Source organism: Hemiscyllium ocellatum, chromosome 43, assembly GCF_020745735.1.
Source record: "Hemiscyllium ocellatum isolate sHemOce1 chromosome 43, sHemOce1.pat.X.cur, whole genome shotgun sequence".
Taxonomy (NCBI): domain Eukaryota; kingdom Metazoa; phylum Chordata; class Chondrichthyes; order Orectolobiformes; family Hemiscylliidae; genus Hemiscyllium; species Hemiscyllium ocellatum.
In genome coordinates, this window is record NC_083443.1 from 20509031 (window position 1) to 20528828 (window position 19798).

The 19798-nt window shown below is 40.1% G+C and overlaps 1 protein-coding gene and 1 long non-coding RNA gene across 5 annotated transcripts in view; one reads left to right on the plus strand and one right to left on the minus strand.

The window, feature by feature from the left end:
* The first annotated feature begins 206 nt into the window (after positions 1–206).
* On the plus strand, positions 207–6837 carry LOC132835045 (uncharacterized). 2 transcript variants are annotated; one of them, XR_009647268.1, is made up of 3 exons: positions 207–620; positions 2331–2384; positions 5873–6837. It is a non-coding gene; the product is annotated as an uncharacterized LOC132835045 (long non-coding RNA). The 2 variants fall into 2 exon arrangements; XR_009647269.1 differs by having other exon boundaries at positions 207–467.
* A 9913-nt stretch (positions 6838–16750) lies between these two features.
* The window catches only part of LOC132835044 (tissue-type plasminogen activator-like), a 41398-nt gene continuing 38350 nt past the window's right edge, over positions 16751–19798 (minus strand). For all 3 annotated transcript variants that reach the window (XM_060854304.1, XM_060854305.1, XM_060854303.1), the window contains one exon: positions 16751–18761. In XM_060854304.1, the coding sequence (XP_060710287.1) occupies positions 18606–18761 (156 nt within the window). In that variant the 3' untranslated portion in view covers positions 16751–18605. The remainder of the gene's footprint in view (positions 18762–19798) is intronic.

Sequence of the window (19798 nt, forward strand, 5' to 3'; positions counted from 1 at the left end):
CTTTCCCTCCCCGCCCCTTTCTCTCTCCACCATCCACACACGCCGCCCCGCCCTTTGTGAATCGACATGGCATCACCACTCGATAGCCGCAGTCGAGCTTCGCACCGACTGACTGGTCGCTCGAGCCGTCAATCAGGTGCTTTTCCTCCCGCCCCTTCCCACTTCCGACTTTCTGTTCGGTTGAAGACTGTTGTTCTCCACCGTCAACTCCCGCCCCATCCCTGATGCTCTGTGTGGGTGACGTCAGTCATTCTATTCCCTTAAATGGGAATTTTGTCCGGCAAAATGGAATGTTCAGCGCTGCTTGAATTGGCGAGCGTTCTAAACCGTTGAGTGTGTGTTCAACCCTTCCCCCCCTCCCAGACCCAATACACCGCGAGCAGATTCAATGGTCCAGAAAGATCATCCAGGGTGGTGGCCGCTGTAATCGTTTCGGTATAATGCACATCGTTTTTTCCTCAAACAAGGTGACTCCACGAAGTTGTTCGAGGATCAGGTCTTAATAGTAGAATTGGAGCTTTTAAACGACTGAATGGCGTGACCGGAACAGTTGTACAAATTGTCCACGATTTGCAGATGTTTTTCGCGCAAAATGTTTTTCAGCACAGTGTGCTCTTTCAGTAAGTGCGACGTTGAGTTGGAAGTATCTTGACACTGTTGGTTGAGCTACATAATGCGCCGAGGACAGTTCAAATGCTTAATATAAACGCACAAGGATTGATTAGTGCCGCCCCGATATCCTGAGTACAACTTCTCTAAAGTATTCTTTCACAATGGATTAGATTTATTCTCTCTCTAATTGTACTATCCTGTTTAATTTACTGGAAGGCTGACGTTCACCTATCGTAAAGAATTTCACTTCAGCTGGGTGTGCTGTTTCTGTCTTGCCATTTGGAGTTCACCCAACTGATGTTTGTAAAGTTTGTTGTTGAACGTTTATTTTTTCCATAACTCATTCTAGATGTGTAGTTGACCGGCTAAAAGCGAAGTCGTAACATTTTTGCCAGTTGTGTTTGAATTATAAGCTATGGGAGCAATAGGCCATTCAGTCTATAGAGTCACTCTGCCACTCAGATGAGATCATGGTTATTCTGGTATTCTTCAAATCCACGTTCCTGCTTTTCCCAACAATGCTTACTGATTAAAATGCTGTTATTCTCAGCCAAGCCCAGCCTCAGCAGCCCACTGTGGTAAAAAATTTCACAGATCCACTATCGTCAGAGAAGAAATTCCTTTTCACCTTTGTCTGAAATGTGCAACGCCTTCTGCGATTATGCCCTCTGGTGCTAGACTCTTCCACAAGAGAAAACAGCATTTTTGTATCTACCTTGTCAAATACTCTAAAAATTCATAGGAGCGAATTACTGCATGTAAGAAATGGGCAAGTGTGTTGTTTTTGCAGGTATAGAAAAGCAAGAGTGTGTATGTGCAGAAAAGAGGTACAGGGAAAAATATCAGCTAGGCAAGCATTAGGGAAAGGTATCTTTAATCTAAAAAAAAATTACTTACAGTGTGGAAACAGGCCCTTCGGCCCAACAAGTCCACACCGACCTGCAACCCACCCATACCCCTACATTTACCCCTTACCTAACACTACGGGCAATTTAGCATAGCCAATTCACCTGACCCGCACATCTTTGGACTGTGGGAGGAAACCGGAGCACCCGGAGGAAACCCACGCAGACACAGGGAGAACATGCAAACTCCACACAGTCAGTCGCTTGAGTCGGGAATTGAACCCAGGTCTCAGGCGCTGTGAGGCAGCAGTACTAACCACTGTGCCATCGTGCCGCCCACTATCTTTAATGTATAATTGTGGATAATTGCATACTAACTTTAGTGCAGAATTATTAAAGCAAATTTATTTCATCATCATTTTTTAAATAATTTAGTCTCAGCAAAATAGCTGACATAACTGAAACGCATAAACTAGGCAAGAAAAGGTACATTGTCAAACTGTATGTTCAGGAATGGAATGTACCTATGAACAATGGAAGATGTTACAAGCAAAGTAAAAGAACATCAAGATACAAGTTTAGCCTTATGTCAGCACTTAAGAGGGAAAGGTTGCCAACTTGGAGAAGAGGGGGCAATAAGGGCGGAGCTCAGCTGGGTTGGGGTAGAATACAATAAGAAAGATTGGGTAATGTAAGAGTCGGGAGAGATGACCTCACACAGCTCAAAAGTATAACTGTAGACTAGTTTGAATGTTCGTTGCTCATTTGCTTCTGCATTTGATGCCCTTTCTTGCAAGATCGTAGATAAATTGTCTTGTTTCCGGTTTTGGTGGTCTCATCTAAATTTTATTAAACTTGTTTCTAACACTGCAGATGCTGGAATTTGAATCGAAAACCAGTGCTGGAATTTGAATTGAAAAACAGCAGGTCAGACAGCATTCATGGAGAGACATTTGGAGGTGCCGGTGTTGGACTGGAGTGTACAAAGTTAGAAATCACACAATGACAGGTTATAGACCAAAAGCTTTATTTGAAAGCACTAGCTTTCGGAGCGATGACCGAACGCTAGTGCTTCCAAATGAACCTGTTGGACTATAAACCTAGTGTCATGATTTTTAACTTCATGGAGAGAGAGCGAGCTAATGTTTCAAGTCTGAATGACTCTTCATCAGAGCTGCAGTCAAGTGAGGAGGGGTCAGCATTTATGCTGTAGGTCTGGGTGAGGTGGATGCTGGGGCAGTGGATGTAGGGTGCTTGTGGAGAAAAGATGTTGACAGTATGGATTAAGTGATGGGAATGTGGCAATGTTTCCAGCCAAATTTGAAAGAGCAGACAGGCCCCCCTGGGGTGGGGTGGAGGGGGTGGCGGGGGCATTGGGGAGGCAGGTGAAAGAGTGCGTGATAACAGAATGCAACAAGCTAAAAGATAAAAGAAGAAATGGCTCACAATTTGAAGGTATTGAGCTCAATGTTACATCCAGAAGAATGTAAAGTGCCGAGTCTGAAGATGAGATGTTGATCTTCCGCTTGGCACTATGATTTACTGGAACACTGCAACATGCCAAGGATAGATACGTGGATATCTGAGTAGGACACTGTTTAAAATGACCAACAATGGGAAGGTCAGGGACATTCTAAGAATTTTGTATGTTTCAGTAATGTTGCTCCTCCTTCTTCTATGTTCTAATATGTGAAAGGCTCAACCTACTCAACCACTCCATATAAGATGGAGCATCCATGTCTGGTAGTCTTGCGAACCTTCTCTAATGCCGGTGTACATTTACTTAAGATACGTCTCAAAACTATTCATAGTACTCCAGCTGACCAGTTCTTTGTATAGTTTTAGCAAAGCACCCCAATTTTATAGAGAAACTCTCAAATGTCAGATAACAACAGCTTAGCTGAGCATTGGGACCTTGCGATCTTATTCAGATAATCTGAAATTCGGATAATTCAAGTTCCTGTGTATTCCATTCCCATTAAAATAAAGGCCAAAATTCCACTCACTTTTCACTAACAGCTGCTGAAACTGGGTGCTGGTGTTACAATTCATAAACAACGATTTCAATCCCTCTGTTCCATAGTTTTTTTGCAGTCTTCCTCCATTTAAATAATCATCTCCTCTCTTGTTGCCAAAGTGCATAATCTCATATTCTATCACTGCATAATCATATTCATTTCGCTCAGTTATTTAAGCTGTCTGTATATCTCTCCAGGGATCTTTGATAAATCCTCACAACTGGCTTTCCAAACATATTTTTACATCCACCAGGCAGAGGAGCAGAATTCAGCCATTTGGCCCATTGATTCCACTCCACCATTCAATTATGGCCGATATGTTTCTCTACTCTATTCTCATGCCTTCTCCCCATAATCCTTAATCCCTTCACAAAAACCCTCACTCTCCACCACAAACATGATTATAGTACATTCATTTTCTTAATTCCAATCATTAATTTTTTTTACATAAGTAATTGATCTATCGTAAGCACTGATCCCTGTGGTACTATTTTAGGTTGCCATCCTGAAAATGTCCACTTTATCCCTACTTTGTTTTATGAGTTAGCCAATCCTCTATTCATGCTAATATACTCCCTCCAACATCAGTGGCCTCTTATTAACTGGCCTAATGTGTGGTCCCTTATCAAATGTCTTCTGAAAATCCTCAGATTAAGAAGGCATTTAGTATGTTTTCCTTTTTTGGTCAGAACACTAAGTATAAGAGTTGGGAGGTCATGTTGCGACTGGACATTGGTTAGACCACTTTTGGAATATTGCATGCTAATTTGGTCTCCCTACTAGAGGAAGAATGTTGCAAAACTTGAAAGGGTTTAGAAAAGATTTAAAAGAATTTTGCTCGGGTTGGAGGATTTGAGCTACAGGGAGAGGCTGAGTAGGCTGGGGCTGTTTTTCCTGGAGCGTCCGAGGCTGAGGGGTGACCTCTATCAAGACTTATAAAATCATGATTAGCATGGATAGGGTAAATAAACAAAGTCTTTTCCCTGGGTTGGGAGAGTTCAGAACTAGAGGGCATGGGTTTACCTTGAGAGGGGAAAGATTTAAAAGGGGCAACTTACTCATGCAAAGGTTGGTGCGTATTTGGATGAGCTGCCATTGGAAGTGGTGAAGGCTGGTACAATTGCGACATTTAAAAGGTATCTGGATGGTTATATGAATAGAAAGGATTTAGAGGGATATGGGCCAAGTGCTGGTAAATGGGACTGATTGGGTTGGTATATCTGGTTGACATGGACAAGTTGGATCAAAGGGTCTGTTTTCATGTTGTAAATTTCTCAGGTATAATTGCCCCACCATCAAGTCGTGCTAACTCTGCTTGATCATAGTTTGTATTTCTAAATGCTCTGCTATTACTTCATTTATAATTAACTTTAATATTTCTGAACAACAGTTGTTGTGCTAAATGATCGATAGCAAGACTTTTAATGTCTCCCTTTTTTAAAATAAAACTTCATTTGAGCGTTTTCTTAGGTGAGCCTACTTAGAAACAAAATTCTTGTTTCTAGTTTGTTAATGACCAATTTTGTATATAAAATATGCAAATTTGAGATAAAGTACATGTATTTCTTTTAACCAAATGCCTTAATGTATTGAGAAAGTTAGCATGGAGCATTTAATTTGTGACACGCAACCAAACAGTTGATGCTGGAGTTGAGAAGTGTGGTGCTGGAAAAGCGCAGCAGGCCAGGCAGCATCCGAGGAGCAGGAGAATCGACGTTTTGGGCATAAGCCCTTCTTCAGGAATGAGGGTGGTGTGCCAAGTGGGCTGAGATAAAAGGTTGGGGGTGGGGGTGGGATTTGGGGGGAGGAGTGCTGGGAATCCGATAGGTGGAAGGAGGTGAGGGTGATAGGTCAGAGAGGGGGTGGGGGCAGAGATGTCGGGAAGAAGATTGCAGGTCAAGAGGGCGGTGCTGAATCCGGGGGTTGGGACTGAGATAAGGTGGGGGGAGGGGAAATGAGGAAGCTGGAGAAATCTACATTCATCCCGTGTGGTTGGAGGGTTGCTCGGCGGAAGATGAGATGCTCTTCCTCTAGGCATCGTGTGGTCAGGGTCTGACAATGGAGGAGGCCAAGGACCTGCATGTCCTTGGTGGAGTGGGAGGGGGAGTTAGTGTTCAGCCACGGGGCGGTTGGGTTGGTTGGTGCAGGTGTCCCAGAGGTGTTCCCTGAAACGTTCTGCAAGTTGATGCTTGCCCAGGTATCAGCATTTACTGCTACATCAAACTAGAATTTGTCCCATTGATTATGTCTGAATATTTTCAGTAAAGGCAGTCCATTTAAAACACTATTGGATATCTGTCTTTGTGTATGTATCGAACAATTGTAGTAGGCGGGTGAAGAAAGTTGGTATATATATCGTGCTTTTCTTTTCATTTATTTACCTCTATTATTTTTCAGCCTATCCCTGACTAACAGCAGTGCAAACAGGATAGCGATATATGTAAGTCCTTACATTTGGCAAGTCCTCTGCTGTGCCTCTTGGTGACACAGGGAAACTGATTCTCTTGCTTGGCTAAAGTTTGTTGGGATTGCAGATGACATTTGGGCCCAATATGATCTGGACAAGCCCCGGCACCAGACCGGTATCTGTATAGCTCCACTGCCTTGCGCATACCTCAATAAAGTTGAAGGTGAAGAAAGTAAATACTCGAAGAAATCTGGAATATCAGCCATGTTAGTTTTTCCAGCTGCTCCTTCAACAAAATTGGTGCAAAGTGTCATGTGCTGTATTTCTTTGGGGCCAATCAGAAGTTGAGGGGATGAGTCTGACATTGGGGCAATCGAGGTTCTTCATAAATGTGCACCAAAGAGACAATGCTCTAGTTTCATTGCAGAGGACTGACACAACAGGGGATGCAATTGTTAGGACTGATAAACCCAATTTGATTGGCATAGTGAATGTGTGCTGCAGGCTGTATCAAAGACATGAAAGGATCTTAGATTAGATTAGATTACTTAGTGTGGAAATAGGCCCTTCGGCCCAACAAGTCCACACCGACCCGCCGAAGCGCAACCCACCCATACCTCTACATTTACCCCTTACCTAACACTACGTGCAATTTAGCATGGCCAATTCACCTGACCTGCACATCTTTGGACTGTGGGAGGAAACCGGAGCACCCGGAGGAAACCCACGCAGACACGGGGAGAATGTGCAAACTCCACACAGTCAGTCGCCTGAGGCGGGAATTGAACCCAGGTCTCAGGCGCTGTGAGGCAGCAGTGCTAACCACTGTGCCACCGTGCCGCCCATGTTATGATTTTCTTGAAATTTCGCTGTTGCTATGTATTAGTGTGCCATTAACCACTTGCACATTTTTTATCCGTGGAAATTCTATTTAATCTAATCCTTGAAGACTACTCATAAGATGTTTTAATGTTGATGCTTATTCAGAAGGTATACTTCTTGTAGTTTTTCCGATTCCATGTTACTTCATTTTTCACTGCTGTTTTTCTCAGATTTGTTTATTCCTAAACATTCAGATATTGTCCTTGTATGTGAACTTCAAGAGTCTATGTTAGATGCTGTTAATAATTGATCAATTACCTTGGAATTTCTTCCAAACTGTCCTTGTGGGATTTCCTAAAGAATTTCACTGACAAACAAGAAATTCTTCCTTGCCTAATAAACCCATTTTGTGATCTTGGGTTGCAGCAGTAATTCGTTGAAGGAAATGCCCTCTTAAAAAGAAGAACATAAACAGAAACTTGCAGCAGACTGGGCAGTAAATTGTAGCTCTAGTTTGAATAACATATGTGAAGCAGATTAGCTGTGCTGAACTTGAAGACTGGAACATTGCAAACATTACTCCATTTTTAAGTAGTTTGATGAAACTTGTTTTACCTTGAATATTATGGACAGTGAAGGTCACCCTAATTTTAAATAAGGATGTAAATGCATTGCAGGCAATTCAAAGAAGGTTTATGAAACAAATATCTGGAATAGGCAGGAGATCAGAAGAGTAAGAGGTGACTTGGTTGAAATACGGAAGCTCATAGAGATGTACACCACAGACACAGACCCTTCGGTCCAACTTGTCCATGAGACTAGATATCCTAACCTAATCACCCTAAACCTATGCTGTCTAGATCACACACACACACACACCTTTCTCCAGGGAAAAGATTTATCCTGTCCATGCCCCTCATAATTATGTAAACCTCTATCAGGTCACCCCTCAGCCTCTGATGCTCCAGGGAAAACAGTCCCAGCCTATTCAGCCTCTCCCTATAGCTCAAATCTTCCAACCCTGGCAACATCTTTGTAAATCTTTTCTGAACCCTTTCAAGTTTCACAACATCCTTCCGATAGGATGGAGACCAGAATTGCATGCAGTCTTCCAAAAGTGGCCTAACCATGGTCCTGTACAACCGCAACATGACCTCCTAACTCCTGTACTCAGTACTCTGACCAATAAAGGAAAGCATACCAAATGCCACCTTCATTATCTGATCTACCTGCAACTCTACTTTGAAGGAACAAAGAACCTGCCCTCCAAGGTCATTGTTCAGCAACACTCCCAAGGGCCTTACCATGAAGTGCATAAGTCCTGTTCTGATTTGCTTTTCCAAAATGCAGCGCTTCATATTTATCTAAATTAAACTCCATCTGCCACTCCTCAAGCCATATAAAATCTTAAAGGATCTTAACAGATTACACAAGACACCATCCTCTCCACGTTTGGCAGAATCGAGAACAAGGGGTCACTGTTTAAAAATCAGATGCCACCAACTTAAAATGGATATGGAGAACTTTTTTCTGATGATCTTGAGTCTTTGGAACTCTCCCTTCCATAAAAGATGATCAAAGGTGAGGTATTGAATATTTTTAAGGCAGAAGTAGCCAGATAGTTGTTGAGCAAGAAGGTAAATGGTTATCAGGGGAGGCAAGATGGTGGATTTGGGGTTCATCAGACTAGGCGTGATCCTATTGAATGACAGAGCAGACAGGACGGATTGAATGCTCTTGCTTCTGATTTACATGTTCGTGCTACTGTTAGGTTTCTGTCAATCTTTTTTTGCTTTGCTCTAAGTTATGCATTTGTCGTCCAAATCTGGAAGAGCCCAAAATCACAAAGCAGTGAGGTGGCGTGAAGCTCCTTTGAGAAAATCTTGTTGATTTTGCTTAATTACTTAGTTAACAAATTCACATTTTCAGTCCAAAGGTAAATGTTACATTATTTCCACACTGCACCTGACTTGTGTGATGATACTACAGCGGTTCTGTTAGCCAAGCTGGGAATTTGTGTTGCAAACGTTTCGTCCCACGTCTAGGTGGCATCCTCAGTGCTTGGGAGCCTCCTGTGAAGTGCTTCTGTGATGTTTCCTCCAGCATTTACAGTGGTTTGTCTCTTCCGCTTCCACTATAAATGCTGGAGGAAACATCACAGAAGCGCTTCACAGGAGGCTCCCAAGCACTGAGGATGCCACCTAGACAGGAGACGAAACGTTTGCAACACAAATTCCCAGCTCGGCGAACAGAGCCACAACAATGAGCACCCAAGCTACAAATCTTCTCCCAAACTTTGAAATGATACTAACTTTTGAAATATACAAAAACAGATGCATTTTGTCCTTTTTTTTATGAAGAGAGATTGACAGAGGTGCCAAGCAGTTTGTTCCAAGCTAATAAACTAAACAGCTTGAGGCCATGGGTTTTTTAAAGTTGGAGCAATAGGAACAGCATGAATGAGTGGAATTAGGCTCCCACAGAGCCAGGGTTTTGGTTTAGCATTCAGTAGTTGTTGGGGTTTGAAGCTGCTGTATATCGTTCCCTTATGTTGCAAAATGCTTGAGTTCTGTCTGCCAGAACTTTCTCCTAATCTTTCCTCCTAGACAAGAGAAACATTGCATGTGACACTTTAATTTTACTAAATTTGCCTTTGTACAGGCTGTGTTTATGGGATGTTACTATATTTGATCAGTTGTTGTTCATTTAATTACTAAGCTATTATTCTGTTCTGCTTTTCAACAGAGTTGTTAGCTGAATTTTTTTCTTTGGTTGCATTTTAACTGTCGAGTATGAATAAAATATGTTTGCTTAAAGCAAAGTTGTGTAATCACTCAAATTACATCTGAAACACAGCACTTGCCTCTAAGTAAATAAGTTAGGTTCTAGGTATCACATTGTTACATTTGAAGAGGGTCAGTCTGGTCCATGACAATTGTGAAGTGAGAATGCATCATTTAATCATGCAATAAAGCTCAATAAATTGCCGATATCCATAAGTAGTTTTTAAATTCTGACCCACTAGACATTCTAAGCATTCTTGAACTGAGTGTCAGCTGAAGCTCAAATAGAGTCATAGAGATGTACAGCACGGAAACAGACCCTTCGGTCCAACTCGTCCATGCTAACCAGATATTGCGACCTAATCTAGTCCCACCTGCCAGCATCTGGCCCATCTCACTCCAAATCCTTCCTATTCGTACACCCATCAAGATGCCTTTTAAATGTTGCAATTGTACCAGCCTCCACCATTTCCTCTGGCAGTCCTTTCCAATCGTTTACCACCCTCTGCGTGAAAAAGTTGCCCCTTTGGTCTCTTTTATATCTTTCCCCTCTCACCCTAAACCTATGACCTCTAGTTCTGGACTCCTTGACATCAGGGAAAAGCCTTTGACTATTTATCCTATCCATGCCCGTCGTGATTGTACAAACCTCTATAAGGTCACCCCTCAGCTTCCAACGCTCCAGGGAAAACAGCCCCAGCCTGTTCAACCTCTCCCTATAGCCCAAATCCTCCAACCCTGGCAAATCCTTGGAAAAAGTTCCTGAACCCTTTCAAGTTTCACAAGATCTTTCCGATAGGAAGGAAACCAGAATTGCATGCAATATTGCAATAGTGGCCTAACCAATGTCCTATACAGCTGTAACATGACCTCCCAACACCTGTACTCAATAGTCTGACCAATAAAGGAAAGCACACCAAACATCTTCTTCACCATCCTATCTACCTGCGGCTCTACTTTCAAGTTGTCGCTTTTTTTGGTAATAATTTTGATTAATATAATCCCATATAATATGTACCCTTTTTTTTGATGAAAGAAACGTCACTGGTAAAATGTGATCCGTTTGAATAATATAACTGAACTTCCTTGGGTATATTGTGTGATGAATTTTTTTAAAAATTCAAGCAGCTAAGATGTTGCTGAAAATTGTACTCTTTTGGCATTTGGTTTGCAGACCCTTTCAAGTCTCTGATGAATACCTTATTAGAGATGGACGTAGGTAAGGGTACCTCAAAGTGATCTGTTCAGTTCACACATCTCAATGTTTCAAGATCAACCAACACTTAGATTGACGTTTCCAGATGGTCTGATTTTGTGTTCCATAATGGGCAAAAGAAAAAATTGAAACTCCATTGCCACTGTAATGTTAAAAGATTAAATTGGACAATTCTTCTTGACATTAATGTAGTATTCAAGGGTTAAACGGTACTGTCTTCCTCGTGAAGCTGAACATTTTGCGAAGTGGTTAGGACGACATTGATGCAGATGACTCCTACTTCATTTAGGCAGTCACTTACTACTACTCCCCAACTATTATCAAATTTTAACTCTCATTTCAGCCCCTTCCATTCAGAAATGCTTTCAGTACCATCCCCAAAGCTAGGCTGTATCACACCTACATTGTCTTAGGAAATTACGGAGTCAGGAAATCATTTGCATAACGATTCTCCAGGATTAAGGCATTAATATTTATATTATCTCTGAGGGTGACTTGGAGTAATGTGGTTATGGGAGGGGGAATGGCCGGAGTACCTATGAGCATTACCAACTGACCTGTATAAAGGGGATGTGTTTCCTTTTGTTCAGGCCTTTTTTGACTTGGCACACCTGTGAAGAGTGTCAAAGGGGGTCACCGAGCTTGTACAGGCTTAAATAAACTTTCATTATTTGCAGAAATAAGTGTGTGCGAATTGCATCGCAAGTAAAGAACCTAACACCATGAACCACTTTCTGTTATCACAGTTACTGGCCCTGTCCAAAAGTGAGTGGGTGAGCCTCAGAATTAGTCCTGAAATCCAAGTTAATTTCATAGAATTCACCTTTTGTTATCCCAGGACCCAGTCAATTTTTCAGAGTCATCAGTTATCATCCAGTCTAAGAACTAGACTCTGAAATAATCTGCAAGTCATCAAGCAGCCAAAGTACTTAATCTATTCCAGTTTCAGAGTTTACTTGGGAACCAATTCCTTAGGTACCAGGCTGAGAATTATGTAAATTTACTGAGAATCTTTTATTTTACAATACCGTAATTTCAACTTGAAATTACCAAATCCTTTGAAGAAACCACAAACTGTTACATGGTATTCCATATTTCAAAAGTAAATAACCTGTGTAGAAGTGTACTTTTGTTTTTTGTGTCTAGCCTTTGCATGTGTACAGTATGAGTAGGTTTTTTTTAAAATTTGCATTGTGTGAGAGAATCAATAACCTTTATTTTAAAATCACTAAAGATTGCTGCTGAATTATCTAATTTAAATATGTGTTCTAAGGATAAGTGAAGGCACAATTCTTTCCCTACAGAACATCGTGACAATGGGCTGTTAGAGAATACAAAATCTGCTCTTGATTGTAATAAACTGGTTAGATTGGATCTGTGAATAATGCAAATATTCTACCTTTTAATTATCTAAAGATCTTCCTTCAGGGAGTATACTCAAAGTCTAAATATTAGGGACAGTGTCATCTCCAAGGGAGCGCAGCAAAGGTTGATCAGGCTGATTTCCTGGAATAGCAGGTGTGTTGTATGAAGTGAGATGGGTCCATTGGGTATGTCGGGCTCTCATGGTAGAGTGATCATGTCCCTTCCTCTGAGCTTGGAGGCTTAGGTTAGTTCTGTCTGCACCAAATGTATGTGATAATATCTTTTGAGAGACGTTTCAACTGGCTTGTATTAAAAGAATGAGAGGACATCTCATTGGAAAAACTAAATTCTGACAGAGCTGGACAGACTGGATGCAAGGATGATATTTTCCTTGACTCGTGCATCCAAACTAAGTGGCAATGGTTTCAAGATATGTTCTAAGCCAAAATCTCTCAATCAACTGCTTAACTATCAACACTGCTCATATTACCCATCATAATGGTGCACCATCCCATTGTCAACTCTTTGCAAAACTTCAATGTTATTCCATAAATCTCTTTTAACATGGCTTTTTTGGATGCACCACTCCTTTTGTAATCTTGCTTTATTTCTTCTTGCATCAAGTAATTAATAAACTCAGCCTTGCACTCACTCATGCCTTTTTAAATTGGCTACGATCATTGAGAGTAACCCCACTGGATGGCATAAAGAACATGTATGTGAACTATCATGACTCATCACTGCAGAAATGATGGAAGGAAATGGCACTACTGTAAGAGTAAGTAATGAAAAGTACGTATGATGAGGAAGCTGCCTCTTTTTCATCCCGAGCTTGATTATTTGGGGAATTCTGTAAATCAGGATCATGAGTTCAAGGTGAGAGGGGAAAGGTTTTATGGAGATGTGCGTGGAAAATTCTTTATGCAGAGGGTGGTGGGTGCCTGGAACTTGTTGCTAGCAGAGGTGGTAGAGGTGGGCATGATTGCGTCATTTAAGATGTGTCTAGACAGATACATGAATGAGCAGGGAGCAGAGGGATACAGATCCTTCAAGAAGAGGTGACTGGTTTAGATCAAGGATCCGGATCGGTGCAGGCTTGGAGGGCTGAAGGGCCTGTTGCTGTGATGTAATTTTCTTAGTTCTTGTTATATTTTCAAAATCATGCAGAGTTTAACCAGAATTAAATTAAAGTTTGGCAACTTGGAGTCTGGATGAAAGACTAGCAATGTAGATCTGTCACCCACTCCAGAAACCATCCCATTTGCTGGAGCTGAAATTTTCATGAACTTCTCTTACTTCACTGCATTGCCCTCTTGTGGATAAGTGGTTACCGACATTTGATTATTGATTCTGGCCCCGAGTAAAAACTCTGCTCAAAAGTAGACAATATTTTGAAGCATAATCAGGACAAAAAATATGGTTGCTATACCAGTATATTTGTAAATAACTAAAGAGATTTCTTAGATAAAGCAGATGTCTGATTTAAATAAAAATTGGAAGTTGAAGTTTTGAAATATTGCCCAGCAACTGTGAAGTACACAACTTAACACTGCAAGGTATGTAACCATTAACAAAATTTGATGGCCAATTTTACTATTCCCTCTGCTTATTGTAATTTGCTGCTTTTCTTCGATTTATATGATGCAGTTCATGCTCTTGGCAGTTTGTTTCTCTGTCAACAGACTAGTGTTTGAGATGCAACCTTCAAATTTCTGGTTGGACAAGAGGTGAGGTTCAAACTGAAGATATTGATACTTGTGAATGATTACATAGGTTGTAAAATAGTTGAAAATAGATAGGTTAAAAACAAATGCTCATTTATATTTAGCTCTGCAGTCAGGACTATAATTGTTTGGTGATTGAACCTTAAAAGTCAGATCAACATATATTAGTCATAGAGTCATAGACATGTGCAGCATGGAGACAGACCCATTGGTCCAACTCGTCCAAGCTGACCAGATATCCCAATCCAATCTCGTACCTCCTGCCATCACCCGGCCCATATCCCTCCAAATCCTTCCTATTCATATATCCATCCAAATGCCTTTTAAATGTTGCAATTGCGCTAGCCTCCACCACTTCCTCTGGCAAATCATTCCATTCCATTCCTTTGCATGAAAAAGTTGCCCCTTTTGTCTCTTTTATATCTTTCCCCTCTCACCCTAAACCTGTGCCCTTGAGTTCTGGACCTCTGTAAGGCCACCCGATGCTCCAGGGAAAACACCCCAGCCTATTCAGCCTCTCCCTATAGCTCAAATCCTCCAACCCTGGAAACATCCTTGTAAGTCTTTTTGAACACTTCCGCTATGAAGGAGACCAGTATTGCATGCAGTGTTCCAAAAGTGGCCTAACCAATGTCCTGTACAGCCGCAACATGACCGCCTAACTCCTGTACTCTGTACTCTGACCAATAAAAGAAAAAATACCAAACGCCTTCTTCACTATCCTACCTGCGACTCCACTGTCAAGGAGCTATGAACCTGCACTCCAAGGTCTTTGTTCAGCAACATTCCCTAGGACCTTACCATTAAGTGTATATGTCCTGCTAAGATTTGCTTTCCTAAAATGCAGTACCTTGTATTTATCTCAATTAAACTCCATCTTTTACTCCTCAGCCCATTGGCCCATCTGATCAAGATCCCATTGTAATCTGAGGTAACTTTCTTCATTGTCCACTATACCTCCAATTTTGGTGTCCTTTATAAACTTGCTAACTATACCTCTTATGCTCACATCAAAATCAATTACATGAATGACGAAAAGTAGTGGACCCAGCAGTGATCCTTGTGGGCACAGGCCTCCAATCTGAAAAACAACCCTCCACCATCACCTTCTACCTTCGGGGGGGCGGCGGGACGGTGGGGTGGTGGACGGGCGGCGGGGGCGGGGCGGGGGGGTGGCGGGGCAGGGTTTATAATACAATCCCAATAAGGTGATCATCCCTTTCTTATTTCTCAGTTCCACCCAAATAACTTCCCTGGATGTACTTCCCCAGTACAGCTATAATGCTATCTTTATCAAAAATGGCACTCTTCCTGTCTTGCATCCCTTTCTGTCCTTCCTGTAGCATTTGTATCCTGGAACATTAAGCTACCAGTCCTGTCCTTCATTGAGGCATACTTATGTCATTGCTATGATGTCTCAGTCCCATGTTCATATGCCTTCCCTGTTAGGCCTCTTGCATTGAAATAAATACAGTTTAATATGTGAGTCCTACCTTGTTCTCTACTTTGTCCCTGCCTACCCTGACTGTTTGTTTGACTTGCTTCTTTTCTCAACTGTATCAGTCTCAGGTTGATCTTTTTCCTCACCATCTACTGGGGTCTTATTCCCCTCCCCCACTCCTCTTATTTACTAGTTTAAAACCCGCCAAGCAACTCTAGCAAATCTTCCTGCCAGTATATTAGTCCTCTTCCAATTCAAGTGCAATCCATCCTTTTTGCACAGGTCACTTCTACCCCAAGAGAGATTCCAATGATCCAAAAATGTGAGTCCTTCTCCCATACACCAGCTCTTCAGCCATGCATTCATCTGCTCTTTCCTCCTATTTCTACCCTCACTAGCTCATAGTACCAGGAGGAATCCAGATATTACTAATGTCGAGGACCTCCTTTTTAAATTCCTGCCTAACTCTCTCCATATCTAAGATGTCCAGCGATACATAAATTCAACAACAAAGGCAGTAATCGCATAGGTTCACTGTTGTCAGTTAGCAGTGTGAATTTCTCTCTCTCTCACTGACCTGAGCACGTGCTGCCTTTGTCTGCTCCTCTCCATTTTAAAAGTGCCGTTGTTTTGACTTTGTTTTGCAACTTTGGAGGAAAAAAATGCAATAGGATGTAAAACAGTAATTGCTGCTCCTGGAATTCAAGGAAATCACCTCCAACACCTAAAATACCTCAAAAGGAGTAGCCTGTTACAGCCAGAAATTTTTTCCCGCCCTCCATCTGGATATTTCAAATTTATTTTAAATTAAAGTTCTGTGAATTGATTTATTGACAATATGTAGTTATAATTGAGGTCACTTAATTGTGATGACTTGCAAATCAATTTTTTTGTTTAATTCATGAGATTGGATTTTTCAATCATGACTAACACTTCAGCAATGAAATAGAATTATTCTGTTTTTGAGAAATCCACAAATACTGGTCATTAGTTTAGTAGCACTCATTTGGCCAATCTGTGTTTCATAAGTAGAGATGCTCTTAACTGAATCTAGAACATTTAAAACACTGCTGTTTTTCTAATGATGTGAACATTGCTGCATTGACAAAAAGCTTTGTACTAACTAAGTCAGCAAACACATCGATTTTTACATCTGTAATTGTCACTTTATTTGACATTTCAGATTTTAAGATAGCTGTGTATCCGAAATGAATGCAGTTTTCTCAGTGAACAAAGTACCAATGTTACAAATTGGAAATAAAATTAACTGAACATGGATTTCAATTGCTTCAATTATCTTATAAAAACTTAGGAACAATTTAGTCTCTAACCAAAACCACTTTGTATGAGGACTTGAAGTGAACTATAAAGTCAAACACCAAGAGCTAAGCTGTGACCTATGTGATTTATTTCCTAATTAACATTTTACTTGATGAGTGACATTCTATAATTGTCATAAGCACAGGAACTATAAATAAAAATATGTATTTCAAAAATTAAATTTATTTGTACATTTAAGATCATTAATAAAATTTATACGAACTATCATGGGACTATTAAAATACAATGTAATACAATTTCAGACATTATCTCTAGTATAGCACTAGACATTTCCTTTCATTACAGAAATGAAATGATAAGTAAACGTAGAACTTTCCTTAGCCATTTTTCACAGCTTCATTTGGCACAAAATGGAACTACCTCGAGGGCAACAAAATTAATACTATCTTTAAAAATGTACACCCTATCCCTGGCATGCTATTTCAAATGCTATATTTTTGAAAAAGCCTATCTAAGTAATTTGGAATTTTAACAGTATTATGTACTTTATTTGGTATTTTTGATACAAACTGGATAAATAATATCTCATTTAATACTATACATTAACTTGGAACAATTTGTGAATTTATCCATAAAATATTGACACTATCCTTGTACATAAAATATAAGTTAGTATCCAAATATAGCATTTAGTAATTAAAAGATAACATTTGTTAGGTTTGGTCCAACCACTGGTTGTTGAAACAACTGACAAGCACAACTGAAATTATCATAAGAACACAACATGTAGTCACAATTTTACAAAGTAAATTTAATATGATCTTAAAAATTCCAAACAAAATTTAAAGTCTCGATGAATGTCATAGATTTGAAAACATTCATAATTTAGACATGGGTTTGATCATAAGAGGTAAGGGTATTCCAAAAGAAATATGTACAATAGGATTTTGTATGGCTTTCTGGGATTAATTTATGTGTAATTCAAGTGTTCAAATTAAACAAAAATTTCAAACAGACAGTTAACTCATAGTACATATCAATTGACTCTATTAAAAGCAGAATAGAATTTGTACAATGTATCTGAGATCTAATCTAACTTTAAAAAATATTTGTGAATGCTAACAAAAATGATCAGCATTCTTAACACTGATTAGACAGAAAAAGTTAATATTATTGAACGGTAGAGTGGATTCTAAACGCTGAAGTCCTTACTTCTGCTCCTATTTTAATGTCTTATGACCCACAATAAAATGAAGTTAGTCATAGAGGTGTACAGCATGGAAACAGACCCTTTGGTCCAACTTGTCCATGTTGACCAGATATTCTAAACTGATCTCATCCCGTTTGCCAGCACTTGGCCCATATCCCTCTAAACCCTTCCTATTCTTGTACCCATCTCTATGTCTTTTAAATATTGTAATTGTGCTAGCCTCCTCCACTTCCTCTGGCAGCTCATTCCATACATATACCACCCTCTGCATGAAAAAATTGTCTCTTTAGGTCCCTTTTTAAATCTCTCCCCTCGAACCCTATGCCTTCTCGTTCTGGACTCACCCACTCTCGAGAAAAGACCTTGTCTATTTATTCTATTCATGTTCCTCATGATTTTATAAACCTCAGGAAGGTCATCTGTCTGCATCCAACACTCCAGGGAAAACAGCCCCAAGCTTATTCACCTCTCCCGATGGTTCAAATCCTTCAACTCTGGGAACATCTTTAAACCTTTTCTGAACCCTTTCAAATTTACAAAACCTCCTTCCAATTGGAGGGAGGCCACAAATGCACACAATATTCCAAAAGTGGCCTAACCAATATCCCGTACAGCTGTATTAGCAATAATATTTTGCCAATAAATGAGAAGTTTAGGGTTAGCTATATCAAATGAAAAATAAAGAAGAGACTGCTGATGCAGACAAGATTTAAAATGTAGTGTTTATAAAATGTGTCTTAGATGACATTTTAACAACTTCTTCAAAACTACAAATAACAGAAATGAGGTAGATTGGATCATTGTATCAGAAACACAAATTTTACTGCAAATCATTTATGTAACTGATCAGCTGATAATGAGACCAGTGATTTTAAAATCTCCTAAATCATGTTTTCTTCAATCCACTGGATGTAATTTAAAACTCTTGTGTAAACGCCTGGTTTATTTGGTCGGGCACACCCATCTCCCCAGCTGGTTATTCCATAAAGATTCATTCGTCCATTGTTTTCACATACAAGAGGTCCACCAGAATCTCCCTGTCATTAAATAAAGGATAAAAATTATTACTTCAGTCAATTAATTAAGTAGCTTGCTATATTGATGCTGCTTGTATGTATTGATAAATTAAGATTAAATTTAATTGTAGTCTAGTTCAAGGTCTGACCATGAAAAGATGCACTGAATTGGCTTTACTATGTCGAAGAGCACAATATTCTCATGAAAACATTGTATTTGAATTATAATCTTCTACAAAAGTAGCAGTTATTTTAACTTTACTTGGTGTCATTAAACTATCCATTTTACATGACTCCCCATTCCATTGAAGTTATAACCCAATTGCATTGTTTACTATTTAATATTATCTGCAAAGTAAATATCATATTTAAACACTGAATTATTTCAGAGATGGTAGTAAACCACATATTGCTCAGATTTTATGTAAATGATAATGATGAGGCTAATAGTTTTTTTTGGCCTTCATTACTGGGTGGCACGGCGGCTCAGTGGTTAGCACTACTACCTCACAGCACCAGGGACCCAGGTTCGATTCCAGCCTTAGGTGACTCTCTATGTGGAGTTTGCACATTCTCCCCATGTCTGCATGGATTTCCTTTGGATGCTCCAGTTTCCTCCCACAATCCAAAAGATGTGCAGGTCAGGTGAATTGGCCGTGTAAAATTGCCCCTCATGTTAGGTACATTAGTTGGGGTAAATGTAGAGGAATGGGTCTGGTTGGGTTACTCTTCGGAGGGTCAGTGTGGATTTGTTGGACAAAAGGGTTTGTTTCCATACTGTAGGTAATCTAATCATTATTATGGACTAGTACAGCAAACTCTTCATGCATATTTACAGTTAAAGACAGAAACCTGAAAATTGCAGTCTAAATTGCCCTGCACCTCTAAGGTTTCCACTTTACCCATATCTCACTATGTACTGTTTACAAAGTGAAGTTGGAATCCTGACAACTAAACTGATCAGGTGCCCATGAAACAAGCTGGAGCATTCTCGACTAAGTGAATATTTAATTGTGTTAAAATTACTGCAGACAACTTCACTAGCACAGATAACTTAC